This window comes from Aythya ferina (genome assembly GCF_964211825.1).
Source record: "Aythya ferina genome assembly, chromosome: 3".
NCBI classification, from domain to species: domain Eukaryota; kingdom Metazoa; phylum Chordata; class Aves; order Anseriformes; family Anatidae; genus Aythya; species Aythya ferina.
The window spans coordinates 94,709,465-94,726,107 of NC_140298.1; the positions used below are offsets into that span (position 1 = coordinate 94,709,465).

General features: G+C 40.9%; 1 protein-coding gene across 9 annotated transcripts in view; it reads right to left on the bottom strand.

The window, feature by feature from the left end:
• The window catches only part of MLIP (muscular LMNA interacting protein), a 123,630-nt gene that overhangs the window by 51,095 nt on the left and 55,892 nt on the right, over positions 1-16,643 (bottom strand). For 7 of the 9 annotated variants that reach the window (XM_084515313.1, XM_084515308.1, XM_084515311.1 and 4 more), the window contains 2 exons: positions 10,738-12,372; positions 2,940-3,011 (listed from right to left, as the gene is read on the bottom strand). The exons of 1 other annotated variant lie outside the window; for it this stretch is intronic. In XM_084515313.1, coding sequence (XP_084371439.1) covers positions 2,940-3,011; positions 10,738-12,372 — 1,707 coding nt within the window. The remainder of the gene's footprint in view (positions 1-2,939; positions 3,012-10,737; positions 12,373-16,643) is intronic. One more of the 9 variants, XM_084515314.1, reaches the window with a different exon arrangement.

Sequence of the window (16,643 nt, forward strand, 5' to 3'; positions counted from 1 at the left end):
TAAGTAACACAATTACTTACACAATGCAAAAAGTTTCACTTTGGAAAATATTCATTTCCAGTTTGATCACATAGCAAAATACTTTTCTTGCATTTAGGAAGATGATGTATTCCTAATCATTAATTCAGTTCAGTAATATCTGTCTTGAAGAACTTCCTTCCTTGCTAAAATAAATGTCACTCAAAAATATCTTCTCCAAATAATCTTTATCTCAATGTTAATAAAACATTATTTATGCAGTTAGAACTTGTCTCGAATTGCTCTCTTTTTAATCTGATGTTTGCATAAAATGGGAGCAATATAACTACTGGCATTGAGCTACAACGTGGCATGAGTTCCTTCCAAGCTCCCTCCCTGCTGAGCATAATACTTGTACATTAGGGCTTGGTACAAAGGGACCTATATGTGCCATATAACTCCTTTATGCTTCCTTTAAGGGACATACTATAAATGCATCTCAGCTAACACAATAGGACTACCTCAGGAGCACTGTACATAGCTGATAGTCTGGATCAATAGGATATTAACATACATAATCTCCAAAACAAGGGAAAACAGGGAAGGAGTTGTACACCAGAGCTGCCTTAGACAGAATGCCCAGGGAAATGCACCTGATACATCAGCTGTAGTCAGACAATGCTAAAACATGCAAAGTAAATTCATCCTGAATGTCCTGTAACAGAAAGCTGATATCTTATTAGTTTTACATGACTGTGCTGTCGCTACTGAAGGATACACTAAGGCTAGAATTTTCAGTAAATTGGCAGATAACAAAAAGTCTCTGTGTAAACATAGATTTTGGAGTCATTATTATTTTTTTCTACAGATACTGGCATAAGACTGTACAAATCAGTTTTATGTTTGGTGGATATGTAACATACAGCTCATGAGTAAATGCCCAAGAGAGAGTCAGCAAGATGATCCCTCAAAAGGAATTGCCTTTCTTCTGAAAAGGTGCAGTCACATGGCTGTCCTTAACCCACTAGTTTAGATCAGGAGTGTGCCCTCAAAGTAAAACCCCCACTCAAAGTCACCTACCACCTACCGACCTCTGCATCTGCAGAGCAGCACAGCTTAGTGCACAAATTGCATTCATTTCAAAGTCAGCCCTGAAGTGGTACCTCAGGAGTCCACCTTACGTTCCAGACACTAACAGGCTCTCTGACAAAGACAAAAAAACAAACAAACAAAACAACAACAACAACAACAACAAAAACCTACTGGAATGCATACAGTAGGGATATAGGATACTTTCTTCTACTGAGCCATTTCTGTTGCATGTTAACGCAGACATAGTCTTACTTGATGTGTTCAAGACTTAAGTAAGAGAAGCTTCATGTTTGATGCAAATGATGAAAATATTCATCCAAGATTTAAAAAAAAAAAAAAAAAAAAAAAAAAAAAAAAGGGAAAAGAGAGGAATCTCACATTTGTGAAAGTAATAAACTTGTTTAAGTTATTTAGGTGATAACCAGTAGGTCACAATCTTTTATTTATTTATTTATTTATTTTTCAGGGGCAAAATTATCATAAAATCATAGAACCATTTAGATTGGAAAAGATCTCTATGATCATCAAGTTGAACCTTTAATCTAGCTCTACCAAATCTACCATTAAGCCATATAACCACATATAAGCACCACATCTACATGGTTTTTTTGAAGACCTTCAGGGATGGTAGCTCAACTGCTTCCCTGGACAGCCTGCTACAATACCTCACAACCCTTTCAGTGAAGAAATTTCTCCTAATATCCAACCTAAACTTCCCCTGGCGCAACTTGAGGCCATTTCCACTTGTCTTATCACTTGCTGCTTGAGAGAAGAGACTGATCCCCACCTTGGTACAACCTCCTTTGAGGTAGTTGTGGAGCACAATAAGATCTCTGAGACTCCTTTTTTCCAGGCTAAACAACTACAGTTCCCTCAGCCGCTCCTCATAAGACTTGTTCTCTAGACCCTTCAACAGCTTTGTGGCCCTTCTCTGGACACCCTCAAGCACCTCAATGTCCTTCTTGTAGTGAGGGGTCCAAAACTGAACACAGTAGTCAAGGTGCAGCCTCACCAGAGCCAAGTACAAGGGGACAATCACTTCCTTGGTCCTGCTGACCACACTACAAGACAGGATGCTGTTGGCCTTCTTGTCCACCTGAGCATGTTGCTGGCTCATGTTCGTCTGGGTATCAACAAATACCCCCCAGGTTCCTTTCCACCAGGCAGCTTTCCTTTCATCTTCAAAATACTTTATGGAGAGCTAAATTCACACTCTCTGATGTCTTTAAACTCTGTAAAAGCCTAGGGAAATCAGCTGAGCTTTGCATGTAAATGCATATGTAGATGTGTACATAGGAAAGCTTAATCCTACAGAAATTCATTAGAGGCTAAGTTCCTGAACTATGTCCACAGAAAGTTTTTTTTAGATACAGCTATATTTGTGATGTCAGAGTCATTAAACATGTCTTTAAATATATTTGTGGCATGTTTTTTGTCATTAAGGGACATCATTTAGTGAAGGGACTCTGTAGCTCAGGTTGATGGTTGGACTGTAACTGAGGACATTTCCTGGTGTTGTTGAATTTACTGGTGTAAGCATAGCCATTGAAGAATCTTTAGCTGGCCAAGACCTACTGATGGGTAGGTTCCAAAATAGCAGTGCTCCAGAGGCTTTCAAACAGCAAAACAGACTTTGAGACATTGTCATAAATGATGATTCCTTTAGGACATGTTTCTTTTACAATTTTTTTTTAATAGAAATTCAGGTTAATGAAGCCTTTGATCCTCAGTACAATGTAACTGACCATGAAAAACTGCTGGAATTATAATCCTGAGCAACTAGCTCACAGAGTTTATGTGCTGTAATATCACCAACAGAAATGTCAGAATATGTACATAAAGTTGAACACGCTCAAATGCAATTCCCATGTCTTTGATCAAACACTAACCTTCTGTTCCATAAGTAATGTGTTTGTAGGTATTGCTGCAAATGCCTTGTAGCTTGTCTTGATCTTGTACTGCTAAAAGGGCAAATCAGAAAGCAGGAAGAAATGTAAAGAAGGGTAAAAGGGAGAGAGGAACAAAGAGACAAGAAAGGAGAAAGGTACGACAATGAAAGATGATTTTAATTGTCTCACAGACATGTTACAACAATACAAGGCTTACATAGCACCTCTGAAAGCTATTTCTTAAAGAAAATCAGTGTTTCTGCTAAGATTTTAAAGGACATTCATCTTTTGCATTTAGGAATGAGATGGAACTACGAGAACATCACATATCTGCAGCTTATAACTTCTAAAGTGATCTTGACCACTTTCTGCTTATTACTATCCTTAGACTGATATCAGAAGAGGCTGTGTGTTTATTCCATGTTAGCTTGTGATTTGAAATGATCATGCAAAGCTGTTTCTGCCAGTACATGCACCTTAAGAACTGCTGCTCTGTGGAGTGATCCTGGACCACTAAGTCACAGGGATTTCTGTGATTGGCTTTGATGAGATTGAACAAGATCCTTATATGCTGAATTACTTGTGGAAGTGGGTAGATCACTTAAGTCAGATGACACTACTTTTCACCTCCTTTACAAGTAACTTTATCACCCACATATTTCAAAACAAGTAGAGGAATTTTTGCACTCTAACCAGGTATATGGAACTGACAATCTAAACCATAAAAAGTACATGATGGGGTACAAAAAATCCTAAGATCAGGCTTAAAAACTTATTATTTTTGAATCATTTATATTTTAGACTATATTAGCTTGCCAAAATGTTTTAACCCTTTAGAAACTATACTTTCTATATTTTCTTGTTAATTATGGAGACTAAATAAAATCAGTTATTTTTAAATGAACAATGAGATTCTTCTATACTTAAGAGCTAGGACTCTTAACTACATGGCTGCTGGAATTTTTTGGTGGGAGGGGGGAGTAAACAACTAAAAAGGGATTCACAACATTTTTCCCTTTTCAACATCATACTAATTTAAAGAAACATTCACAAATTCAGACAATATTAGATTTTTAAGTTATTAGTTGAATATTTTTGTGATATTTAACCTGACACAAAGTTAATTGTTAATCAGATAAGGTTTTTTAATGTACTGTTGCCTGGGCAGTAGATGCTAGTCCTTATGGAATAATGGTCTAAACAACATCCTGTATTTTGGGTTATACAACTGTCTTTTTTTTTTTTTTTCCTGTTTTTATATCTAATAAAACCTTCAACAATTACACAGGGTCCAGAACTTTAATTCAGATAAGAGAAATTTATATCACACTTGAACCTCTCTTTAAGCATTTTAGGACATCACCTTTTAATTCTTTCCATATATAATGCTATATTTTCTTCAGATTTACTCATATTTTTTTTCTAGTCAGAACATGGAGACTGCCAGGCATTGAAGAAGTCAATATTCACACATACTGAGTGAATATTCTGTCAAAGCAGATCAATGCAGTGCCAGAAATGTTTTTTCACCTTTTTATTTTTTAATTTATATGAGATTTAGGCATTCTAACTTGGATGACTACCATTTAGGTTCTTCAGTCAGAACTGAAACCATTTATAGTCATGGACATTTCTACAGGATAATTCATCCCATCCTCAAATAAGCACCTAGAAAGTTAAGTGAAATCATCCTGTAGATTCAGCATCTTCTCTCCATTGACTATATAGAATTGCTTAAGTTTTGTTTGGATATCTAGCTTTCAAATGTCAAAAGTCATGTGAGTTAAATACTGCCCTTTGAATATCTGTTTCTATCTTGAGATAGAAACACTGCTATAAATTTGTATAGATACTTATATATATATAGAATCATAGAATAGAATCATAGAATATCCTGAGTTGGAAGGGACCCTTAAGGATCATCAAGTCCAACTCTTGACACCGCACAGGTCTACCCAAAAGTTCAGACCATGTGCCTAAGTTCACAGTCCAATCTCTTCTTAAATTCAGACAGGCTCGGTGCAGTGACCACTTCCCTGGGGAGCCTGTTCCAGTGTGCAACCACCCTCTCTGTGAAGAACCCCCTCCTGACGTCCAGCCTAAATTTCCCCTGCCTCAGCTTAACGCAGTTCCCGCGGGTCCTGTCACTAGTGTTAATGGAGAAAAGGTCTCCTGCCTCTCGACACCCCCTTCCGAGGAAGTTGTAGACTGTGATGAGGTCTCCCCTCAGCCTCCTCTTCTCCAGGCTGAACAGGCCCAGTGACCTCAGCCGTTCCTCGTACGTCTTCCCCTCAAGGCCTTTCACCATCTTCGTAGCCCTCCTCTGGACACTTTCCAACAGTTTCATGTCCTTTTTATACTGTGGTGCCCAGAACTGCACACAGTACTCGAGGTGAGGCCGCACCAGCGCAGAGTAGAGCGGGACAATCACCTCCCTTGACCTACTAGCGATGCCGTGCTTGATGCACCCCAGGACACGGTTGGCCCTCCTGGCTACCAGGGCACACTGCTGGCTCATATTCAACTTGCTGTCTACCACGACCCCCAGATCCCTCTCTTCTAGGCTGCTCTCCAGCGTCTCATCGCCCAGTCTGTACGTGCAGCCAGGGTTTCCCCGTCCCAGGTGCAGGACCCGGCACTTGCTCTTATTGAACTTCATGTGGTTGGTGATCGCCCAGCTCTCCAACCTGTCCAGATCCCTCTGTAAGGCCTTTACGCCCTCATTTGAGTCCACAACTCCTCCAAGTTTGGTGTCATCAGCAAACTTGCTCAAAATACCCTCTATTCCTACATCCAGATCGTTTATAAAAATATTGAAAAGTACCGGCCCTAAAATGGAGCCTTGAGGGACCCCACTGGTGACCGCCCGTCAGCCTGACACAGCCCCATTTACCATAACCCTTTGCGCCCTGCCCGTTAACCAATTGCTCACCCATCGTATGATGTTTTTATTTAGCTGTATGGTGGACATTTTGTCCAGTAGGATCCTATGGGAAACCGTGTCAAAAGCCTTGCTGAAGTCCAAAAAAATCACATCAGCTGGTTTCCCTTGGTCCACCATACGGGTGATCTTATCATAAAAGGAAATCAGGTTAGTTAGGCAGGACCTACCCTTCACAAACCCATGCTGGCTGGGACCAATGACTGCTTTGTCCCCCAGGTGCGCCTCAATAAGTCCGAGAACCAACTTCTCCATGATTTTACCAGGCACTGACGTGAGACTGACAGGCCTGTAATTGCTAGGGTCTTCTTTCTGACCCTTCTTGAAAATTGGCACAACATTTGCCAGCTTCCAGTCTACCGGGACCTCTCCAAATTCCCAGGATTGTTGAAAAATAATTGAAAGAGGTACCGCGATGACATCCGCCAGCTCTTTCAGCACCCGGGGATGAATCCCATCCGGACCCATGGACTTGTAGGGATCCAGGTGGAGTAGCAAATCCCGCACACGTTCAGGGTCAGTTGGGAGTTTGTCATCCCCACCGTCCCGGCCCTCCAGCTCAGGGCACCCTGGGTCCCGAAGCCCATCATCGGCATTGAAGACAGAGGCAAAGAAGGCGTTAAGCGTCTCTGCTTTGCCTATGTCATCGTCTGTGAGGAGACCTTCCCTATCAAGGAGCGGCCCTATGTATTCTTTAGTTCTCCTTTTTCCATTTACATATCTAAAAAAACCCTTTTTATTTTCTCTCACAGACACAGCCAGCTTCAACTCTAGCTGTGCTTTGGCCACACGAACTTTCTCCCTACAAACACGAACAGCATCCCTGTATTCTTTCCATGACGCCTGGCCCTCCTTCCAGTAGCGAAACACTCTCTGTTTCCGCCTAATCTCCATTAGAACATTCCTGGTCAGCCACGCCGGCCTCCTGCCCCGCCTGCCTGACTTGCGATATTTTGGAATTGCCTGATCTTGTGCTTCTAGGAGGCATCGCTTAAAGAGTGACCAGCACTGGTGGACATCGAGGCCTTCAAGAGCAGTTTCGCAGGGGACCTTGCTGACTAGTTCCCTGAGCAGCCTGAAGTCCGCTTTCCCCATATCTAGGGATGAGGTTTTGGTGGCACTTTTCCTTCTGTCACCATAAATTTTGAACTCAACCACTTCATGGTCACTATGACCGAGGCGGCCACCAATCACCACATCTCCCACCAGACCCTCTCTGTTTTCTAGCAACAGGTCTAGGAGGGCACCTTTCCTAGTTGGCTCCGTTAGCACCTGCACCAAGAAGTTATCATCTAGGTGCTTCATGAACCTCCTGGACCTGCTCGTGTCAGCCGTGTGGCACTCCCAGTTAACGTCCGGCAAGTTGAAATATTTATGTATATACAACATCTATCTATATAAAGATAAGATTTTCAACATAAGATACTATGCACTGAAGTAAGACGGAAGGTCAAATTTCCAAATATTAAAGTTGGTTTAACTACAAAATATATCCTTGTTTACTTGTAATTGATATTCAATCAATTAAATGATTTAATTGAACATGTAAATGAATTGCAATTTCTTCCAAAGCCAAAGTATTTTTACATATCTGGTGAGTATACTATAACTACTTTGAGATTAGTAATACTTCTGTATAAACTAAATAAAAACTTATCAGACTGTAAAAATATGAGGGTTTTTTCATTTCATATATTTCTTATACAATCAATTCTACTTTAATGTTCTTTATCTCTGCCAGGTACTGTAGAACATGTGAGCAATGTGAAATTGTCAAAATCATGGTATTTAAATGAATGGGAAGTCTTTAAGCAGTTTCTGCTCTTAGGAACATGTTTCTTGACATACAATTTTGCATTACTTAAAATGATTGTTCAATGTCTAAATAAATTTAGTAATCTGGCTCTTAGGAATATATTAGTATTTTTGAACAGCCATAGACACTTATGTCTGCTGGCCTGCACCATGGTCCAGTCAAAAGAAAACCAACTCCATTATCACCACTCAGGCGAATATCAGCCTGGGGAGTTTTTCAGAAAATCTACTTTCTCTTGCTCAAACGATTATCTAGGGCACACACAGGGCATTGCAAAGTGTGCTAGACATGTACCTATAAAGGCTTAAAATCAGAAACTAACCATGGTAGTGTGGAGCTCCTCATGAGTAATCTTTCCTGCTTTGTGGTAGGTTTTGCAGCTGTGCTGAGCTCCATGTTGCTAGAGTTAGTGTGATCCCCAGCTGTTTTGGGTAGATCAACATGCATTCCTGTGCTATATTCAGACAGGAAAAATCAAAGAATATGTAGGAATGACACACCATTAAATCACTGCAAAGAGTTTTCAAACAACAGCCAGCAGTTTTCATGCTAATCTCTTCCTGCAGAATCAGCAATTTTATTTGTCTCCAATCCATCCTACTGTTCATTTTGCCATATTAAGTCCACCAGGACACTAATAAAATGTCTCCACAGTCAAGGGAGAGGATTTTTATTTCAAGTGGTCACCCACTGTTCAACACTTCACACTGTTCTGTGAATTTGATTATGTTCATATTCACTTTACAGAACAGTCATATTTTGAAAACTTTGGCAAACATAAACATAAATATATAAAGCATAGGAAAATACATGCATTTATATATAAAAATGCAAATACTTAAACAAGTTCATAGGCTCTACTTTGATTTCCATTAATTGGTACATGAGTAGACATAAACAGATAAAAGTTCTCCATTAAAGAATCCTTTTTGCATAAGTGCTTTGATATCATGTTAATGAAACAGTTTGATGTCCATGATGAAAAGTACATCTGATGTCGAAGTTCTATTTTAAAATGTGCTGGTTTAATAACTATTGAAACAATACTAAGGTTGCAAAATTACACATGCTAAAGTCAAGCAGCTCTGCAGTTCTCCCTTGATTCTCACTTAGAAAATTCATACATGCAAAAATTTTGTTGTGCACCAACAGTCATATGTTGTGCATTATATGGAGCTCTTTGTCCAGTCCTCAAGTTGAACTGATGGGTACTAAAGAGACCTAAATGCTGTTTAAGATGTTGATGTTCTCTATCCTCAATCTTTTCCTTTTTTTCCCCTGGAAATATACTGAGATTTGAGGCTGGAGTCATCTGGTACCATTCACAGATGAGCAAAGCAGAAGTCTGTTGAGCTATTTCAAAAAGTATGGAGATCGGTGAGAGCAGGAGGAAGGGATGGCATTGAATGCATACTGTTGTTAGCTGTAAGTGAAGACTCAGCCTCACATTTTAAAGCCAGAAGATGGCTTTCCTGTCCTGAACTTCTAGCTGCATTTGATTTAGAGATTTCAGACCATCCACATCCCTGGTGGAGCCACATTTGTCTGCATGGTTAAAAATTACACCAGTCTAACCTCTCAAGCCTATTATAGTAGACACTGTCCAATGTTCCATTGGTGGGCAGTTTCAGTGGTTGGGCAGTTTCAGAAGTGCTATTGCATCTCAACAGCAAAATTAGCAGGAAAAGAGACAGTTGGAAGGACTGAAAGGATGAAATAGCCTCTGTAATTATAACACAGGCAAGAGTTATGTGTCACAAGCAGAGGATTTCCTTATCACCAGAGGTTGTACCAATAGTAACAGACACCGCAAATGTCTTGCAATCTCCAGGCTCAGTCATGCCTTCCAGTTTTTTTCTCTAGGGGCTCTTATCTTGAAATTTCTACAATTTTATTTCTCTTTTTATTTCATTAATTGGTCCTGACAGGGTGTAGTGACACTGTACAGCTGTGCTTGAAACAATAGTTCCTTTGGCGTTGTTTGGTTTTTAAAAGAACCATTCATGACAATTGCTACTCTGTGCTGATTTAAACCTCTCATTTTCAATTAACATTTTCCATGTAGTTCAGGTCACCCCTGCCATGGCCAAGCTGTTAGAAACACATCTGACACAACTTGATCTGGCAGACCAGGCTGTAATTTTGTGCTTCAAACAGATACATCAATAAACTATGATGGCCTTTCTGTGATGGGCAGCATGCTTCAGCTGCCAGAGGAGAGCCTAGACATCAGCAAAGAGTGAAAAGATAAACTAAAAGAGGCTGGAAAGCCTCTGATTCCTCTTCTGCAGCTCTGATGTCTTCTGCCACGAGCTCTCCCCTTGTGCAAGGCAGTTGCTTTTCTTTTCCCAGGCACCTATCTGTTGCATATCTTTTGATCTGCTTTCCTTTCCTTCCCCTTCCCATTCTTGAGATTTATCTTTAGGTTTAAAGAGGAACTGGTTCCCAAGACCTCCTGCAGCAATTGCCATCGTTGCTTATTCTCACTCTGCTGGGACTCTGCTGCCTCTGGGTGAATGACAAACAGCAGGAGTACAACTGATCTGTCAAGTGCAAGACTTTCATATTTGCAGTAGTACATATTGTAGGAAGCTTTTTTTTTTTTTTTTTTTTTTTTTTTTTTTTTTTTCCCCTTTGCCCTCTGTCTAGCATAATAAGATTAGAAGTACCAGAGGGAAAGAAAGGGAAGAAACAGGGGACTGTCCTTGTCTTCCCTCCCTGGCTCTTGGCTCGGGTCTCTGCTAGGTTGAATGTAGCAGATCAGAACCACTGGATGCTAGCAAATCCAGTAGTATCTGCTCCATCAATAAAATATCTAATTTGTATGGTAAAGGATTCTTACAGCACCCTCCCCATAATACAAAACATGTTGCTAGCAATTTGAAATGGTAGGATTTAGTTGTCATTATCTTCACTATCAACACAATACCATTCCTTCCTTTTCCCCGGCTCATTCATTTTACTAGCATTGTGCAACACGGATGTGTTTTTTTCCTACAGGGACAAAGAACTATTAGAAAATAAGCATGCACCAAGAGTACCTTGGGTTTGATGTTTTCATGGTCAGAAGGCAGGGAAAAAGACTGAGGTGAAGTCAGCTCTCTGGGTCTTGATGGCAGTGTGCATGGTGACTTGTTTGAGACAGGAGATCTGCACTTTAATACTGGTGAGGTGGCAGATTTCTCAGGCCTTGGAGACTGGGAATTAGACCTAGAGCTTCTGTGCATCAGTGAAGAATGAAGCTGCAGTGGGTGGGGATTAATACTGCATGTTTGGAGAACTGGTGAAGTAGAATCAGGACGTGAGAGAGACCACTGCTTTGAGACACTTGAAGGTGTAGGAGAGGGGGTACTCAGCTCCTGAGCAGACTTTTGAGATGAATCTGACTTAGATCTAGAAGTTGAAGTCGAAAGACTTGGGGAGGGAGATAACTGCTTTTCTTGGGTGGGGGAAAATGTGCCACTAAGTCTGGTGGGAGAAAGCAAAGGATAGGAATGGCAGGTAAAGATGGGTGAATAAGTGTGCACTCTCTGACACCTCTGAGGTGCCTGGGAGCTGGAGGCAGGATAACGCAGGCCTTCAGGAGGAGGAGAGGTTGGGTGTGCAAGGGAAGAATGTGCTGGGGCACTAGGAGGCATCGCCAGAGCAGGCAGCATAGACTGCCAACCTGGATTGGCAATTGATTTTCTATGGGAGGAGATGGGGGATGACTGTGGAGTTCGGGAGTCTGGAGAGGGTGTTCGGACTGGAAGGTGCTTTCTAGGAGAAAGGGACCTTGCCCGAGGGGCAGGATGAGGCTTAGAGTGTAAAGGTACATGCTGAGCCCATCCTGAAGACCAATGTTCCTCTCTGCTGGGAGAATCTGGCCTAACAGGGGGGCTTGAAATGGATTTTCTGGGGGTTGGGGGAGTTGTTTTGCACTTTTGATCTATTGCAAGTGTTGAGGAACAAAGGGAGCTAGGAGAAAACGTGGGGCAAGAAGCAGGGGAAAGAGGTCTCCGCTGAGAAGAGCCTGATCTCAAAATAGCAGTTAAGAGAGTTAGTCTGGTTGGCAGAGGGGATCTAACTCCCGACTTTGCTAAATATCCTCTAGATGATATTTGTGTGCAAGGCTCATTTACACTACATATGGTTGAAGAGGAGCCATAAAGAGAGGGTGGAGACAAAGGTTTTGGGCTAGGAGATAATGAATGTGTAGTGATACGTACAGGGAGGGGAGATAAAGCTTTCAATCTTTTGGAAGAACTGGGAGATAAAGGCTGGGATGATGATCCCTGAATTTCAGCTGAACATGAAGGTTTGGGGAAAACACTTAGACTCTTTGCTGGAATGGAAGATGTGGTGAAGTCTCCCATTTTGCAAACACAGACAGGGCTATGGAGACTTGGCGTTTGCAGGTTACCATACAGTTGAGGGCTGGAGTAACAAATGTTTGATGCACAGGAGGATATTTTAGACATGGAGGGGGCTGAACTATGGGAAGCAGATTGAAAGTAGAGAGATGAATCTTGCTTAGAAGACCTGATTGCTGACTGCCAGTTGTTATGGGAGTCTTCCAGCGAAGAGGCTTGATTCAGGTTAACCATGGCACCGCACGCTACTTTCAGATTAGTTGGAGAAATTAAGTGGACAGCAGGTGGTTTAGAGTAAAGATGATCAGAAAGAGTAGAAATTAACTGGAGAAAAAAGAAAAACAGAAATGTTAATATAGGTGGAACCTGTGGAACTGTTAAGCATCTGACATTTCAGTCCTGTGGTCATGCATATACTGTTTCCATTAGTACTGCTCTGTGAGTTAAAAGAACAGGGCTGTCTTAAACTTGGGTTTACAGCCTAATGGATAAGGCCCTCAGGGAAGTGATGAAGCACAGACAAGTTATGTGTTACTTTACTTTTATGAGACCTCACTTTTGCTGCCATAGAGAAGGTTCAAGTTTACTGACATTTTATTTTAAGTAAAACCCAAGGCAGCTGGGCCAGTCATATCTAGAACCACATGATAGTATTCTCTTGTGGAAACACAACTGAAAGTGAGAAAATTGTAGTATAGCCTCATCTCACTCTCCCAATTCAGTGTAAAGTAGTCTTTCTGTAAATGAGATTCAACTCAAGTACCCATTTTCATATTCAATAAACAACACCTTCTGCAACACTGTGATATCAGAACAATAAATTTGCTCAGAAGAACTCAAATCAGAGCTTCCAGTTTGTTTCTCACTCTTCTTGTCTTTAATAGAACAATGCTTGACAGTTTACAGGCATATAAGAGTCCTTATCCCCTTTTCCACAGTATTACAATGCACTAATAAAACAGTAATGAGCTCTTTCATGATCTCCTTTTTTATTTGGTCTATTCTAATTAGGATTTGTCAAAACTAATTAGAGCACACGAGTGTATTATCAACATTTTATACAGTTCTATGCTTTTAAAGAAAGAAATTCTCTCAAATCTTCCAAGTTGTTATAATACTGAAGTTAAAAACTGGGGAATGTGCTATTTGAATAAAACAGAAGTGTAGAATAGTGAGCTGTCAACTGTGAAACCAAAAGGCTACAAATTATCACCTAACTTTTGACTGAGCAGTTTGAAAGGAGGGAAATAGACTCTAATCCCCACAAATTTCATCTAAACATAGCAACATCTATCTATATATAATTATTTGATAGCCTGAAAAGATTATGCAATTCTGTAAAACAAATTTATACCAGGTTCTACATACATGAATTCCATGTGGCTTTAGCTCAGCTTTTGAATTCTAATTTTTAATAGAAATGCCTTCCCCTTAAGAGACAGGAATTATTGTAGCTTGATGCCATAATATAGTACTGATACATCATAAAACAAGAATAAGTATGGAACAATTTTCAAGTGAGAACACGTGACAGGAGAGCAAGACATATGGACTTTTAAGGGTTAAACTGTATGTGAAATTTTAAGTATGGAATAAAAACATACAGCAGAACCCTGTTAACTCATAACTTAAAATCTGTGAGCTCTTTCTGCTAAATGACAGCATGCAAATAACAAGCCTGAGAGTTGAAAATATTTGCTATATAAGATTTCTTCAGAAGTGCCTTCATTTATAATAAAAGCCAAACATCAGAATGCCTTTACAACGACACTAACTTCTGCTTCCCTTATACATGTGTTAAGGTGTCCCATTTCAAAGTGGAAAGCCCATGTTATGCAGTGCAAATACTAGGGTATACAAACAAATATCTGTGACAATATTCTACTATATATTATTCTGGATTAGGAAATCATGACTATTGAAAAAGCAGCTAACAAAAATAAGAAAAAATACTGAACATTTTGTAAAATAATTTACTAATATGTGAACACTATGAAAAATTAATAGTAAATATGTTATGAAACAAAAAAAATATTTAACAACTTTAAAAGCAGTGTGGTAATACATCTGAAAATTTTGAGCAGCTTGCTGAATTTAATAATGAGTTATGGAAGCTAATCAACTATCAAAACAAAGTTGGAGAATGAAATCCCTATATTTGAAAATGGCATAGATAAATTTCCCTTACAAAGACAATGGATTAAAAGAAAATAAGGAACTAATATGAAACTCCATAATGAAAGACCAGGATGTGCAATGACTTCTAATTAGATAAAGCTTAATAAGAAAGATTTATAAGCAGGTAGGAAAATGTTCTTGATAGCAGATGATAAATATGCTCCTAAATGTATGATAAAGACATTTTGCTGTAGGCTTCATCTAGTTTGAACACCACTGAACATTTATGTGCTGAGCTAATTAAACCATCATTCAAGCCTTCTGAAAAGATTTTGCTATTATACTGCAGTGTTATCTACATTTATAGATGATCACACTCTTATTTCAGGGTCAGAGAATCATATCAAAGTTAGTTGGAAGTGATATCTTGAGGTCATCAGTCCAGCCTCCTGCTCAGAACAGGGCTCTGACCACCACCAGCCCCTCACACCAGCTGTAGCAGTTCTGCCAGGTCTCTGAAGCCTCTGACCAGGGCTGCTCCAGCATCCCCTGGGCAGCCTGTGTCAGTGCAGCACCACCTCCTCCTGAGGAAGCTTCTCCTGATGTCCCACTGGGACCTCCCACACTTGAATTTGTGGCCATTGCTGTCTCACCTGCCACTGTAGAAAAGTTTGGCTCTGTTTGAGTAGTTGTGGGATGCTCCCTGATGTCTCCTTGGCTGCCTTTTTCTGTAGTAAACAAATCCAGCTCCCTCATCCTCAGCTCACATTATATCCCTGCTGCCTCAGCAGCTTTGTGCGGGGGCCCCATCCCCTTCTCCACGTTGCTTTCAAGTTAGGTTGTGGGGAACTGCCAAACTGGGCATGGTTTACAGGTGCAGCTTCACCAGTTCCAGCAGATATAACTTCCCTCAATCAAAGAATTTGTTTTGATTTGGTTTGGTTTTCTCCATTTAATTTCTCTACTACTTTAAAACACTTTTGTGTTTTAACTATTCGATTAGGGCAGAAGAAGTGAATGATAAACGTGGATTTATGTCCATTTGATCTGTGATTCAATTGTAAGTTTTTTTTCTGTTCATCAGAACTTCAGATATAAGCTATATTAAATATATATATGTTTATATATACATATATTTATATAAGGATATATAAATATATCCTTAAGCTATATTAAAAATGTTAAATAAGTGGCAAGGTTACCTTGGCATGAAGGGATCAAAGAACTTGAAAAATATTGTCATGGTGCATCGATGATGATCCCAGAAATATCCCAGTCATCTACCTTGACTTTAGCAAGGCTTTCGATACTGTCTCCCATGACATCCTGACAGCAAAGCTGAGAAAGTGTGGGATAGAGGAGTGGACAGTAAGGTGGGTTGAGAACTGGCTGACTGGCCGAGCTCAGAGGGTGGTGATCAGCGGCACAGAGTCCGACTGGAGACCTGTGACTAGTGGTGTTCCCCAGGTGCTGGATCCAGTCTTGTTCACCATCTTCATCGACAGCCTTGATGAGGGCATAGTGTCTTCCCTCAGCAAGTACACCAATGACACAAAGCTGGGAGGAGTGGCTGACATGCCAGAAGCCTGTGCTGCCATTCAGCGAGACCTGGACTGGCTGGAGAGATGTGCAGGAAGAAACCAAATGAGATTTAATAAGAGCAAGTGTAGAGTCCTGCACCTGGGAAGGAACAACCCAAAGTATCAGTACAGGCTGGGAAATGACCTGCTGGAGAGGAGGTCTGAGGAGAAGGACCTGGAGGTCCTGGTGGACGATAGGTTGACCATGAGCCAGCAGTGTGCCCTAAGGTCAAGAGGGCCAATGGGATCCTGGCGTGCATTAAAAGGAGCGAGGCCAGCAGGTCAAGGGAGGTGATCCTCCCCCTCTACTCTGCCCTGGTAAGGCCTCACCTGGAGTACTGCATCCAGTTCTGGGTTCCCCAGTACAACAAAGACAGAGATCTGGAAGGAGTCCAGTGGAGGGTCACAAAGATGATTCAGGGTCTAGAGCATCTTTGCTATGAGGAAAGGCTGAGAGACCTGGGCCTGTTCAGCCTTGAGGAGAGAAGACTGAGAGGGGATCTCATCAATGTGTATAAATACCAGAGGTGTGGGAGACAGAGGGATTTGGCCAACCTCTTTTCAGGGGTTTGTGGGGACAGGAAAAGGGGCAATGGCCACAAGATGGAGCACAGGAAGTTCCGCACCAACACATGAAAGAACTTCTTCACAGTGAGGGTGACAGAGCACTGGAACAGGCTGCCCAGGAAGGTTGTGGACTCTCCTTCTCTGGAGATATTCAAGGCCCATCTGGATGCCTACCTGGGCAGCCTGTTATAAGGAACCTGCTTTGGCAGAGGGGTTGGACCTGATGATCTCTTGAGAGGTCCCTTCCAACCCCTTCAATTCTGTGATTCTATAATATTAAATAGGTCTTAATCTTAGTATAGAGCCTTACCCAGGAGGCCTTCAGCATAT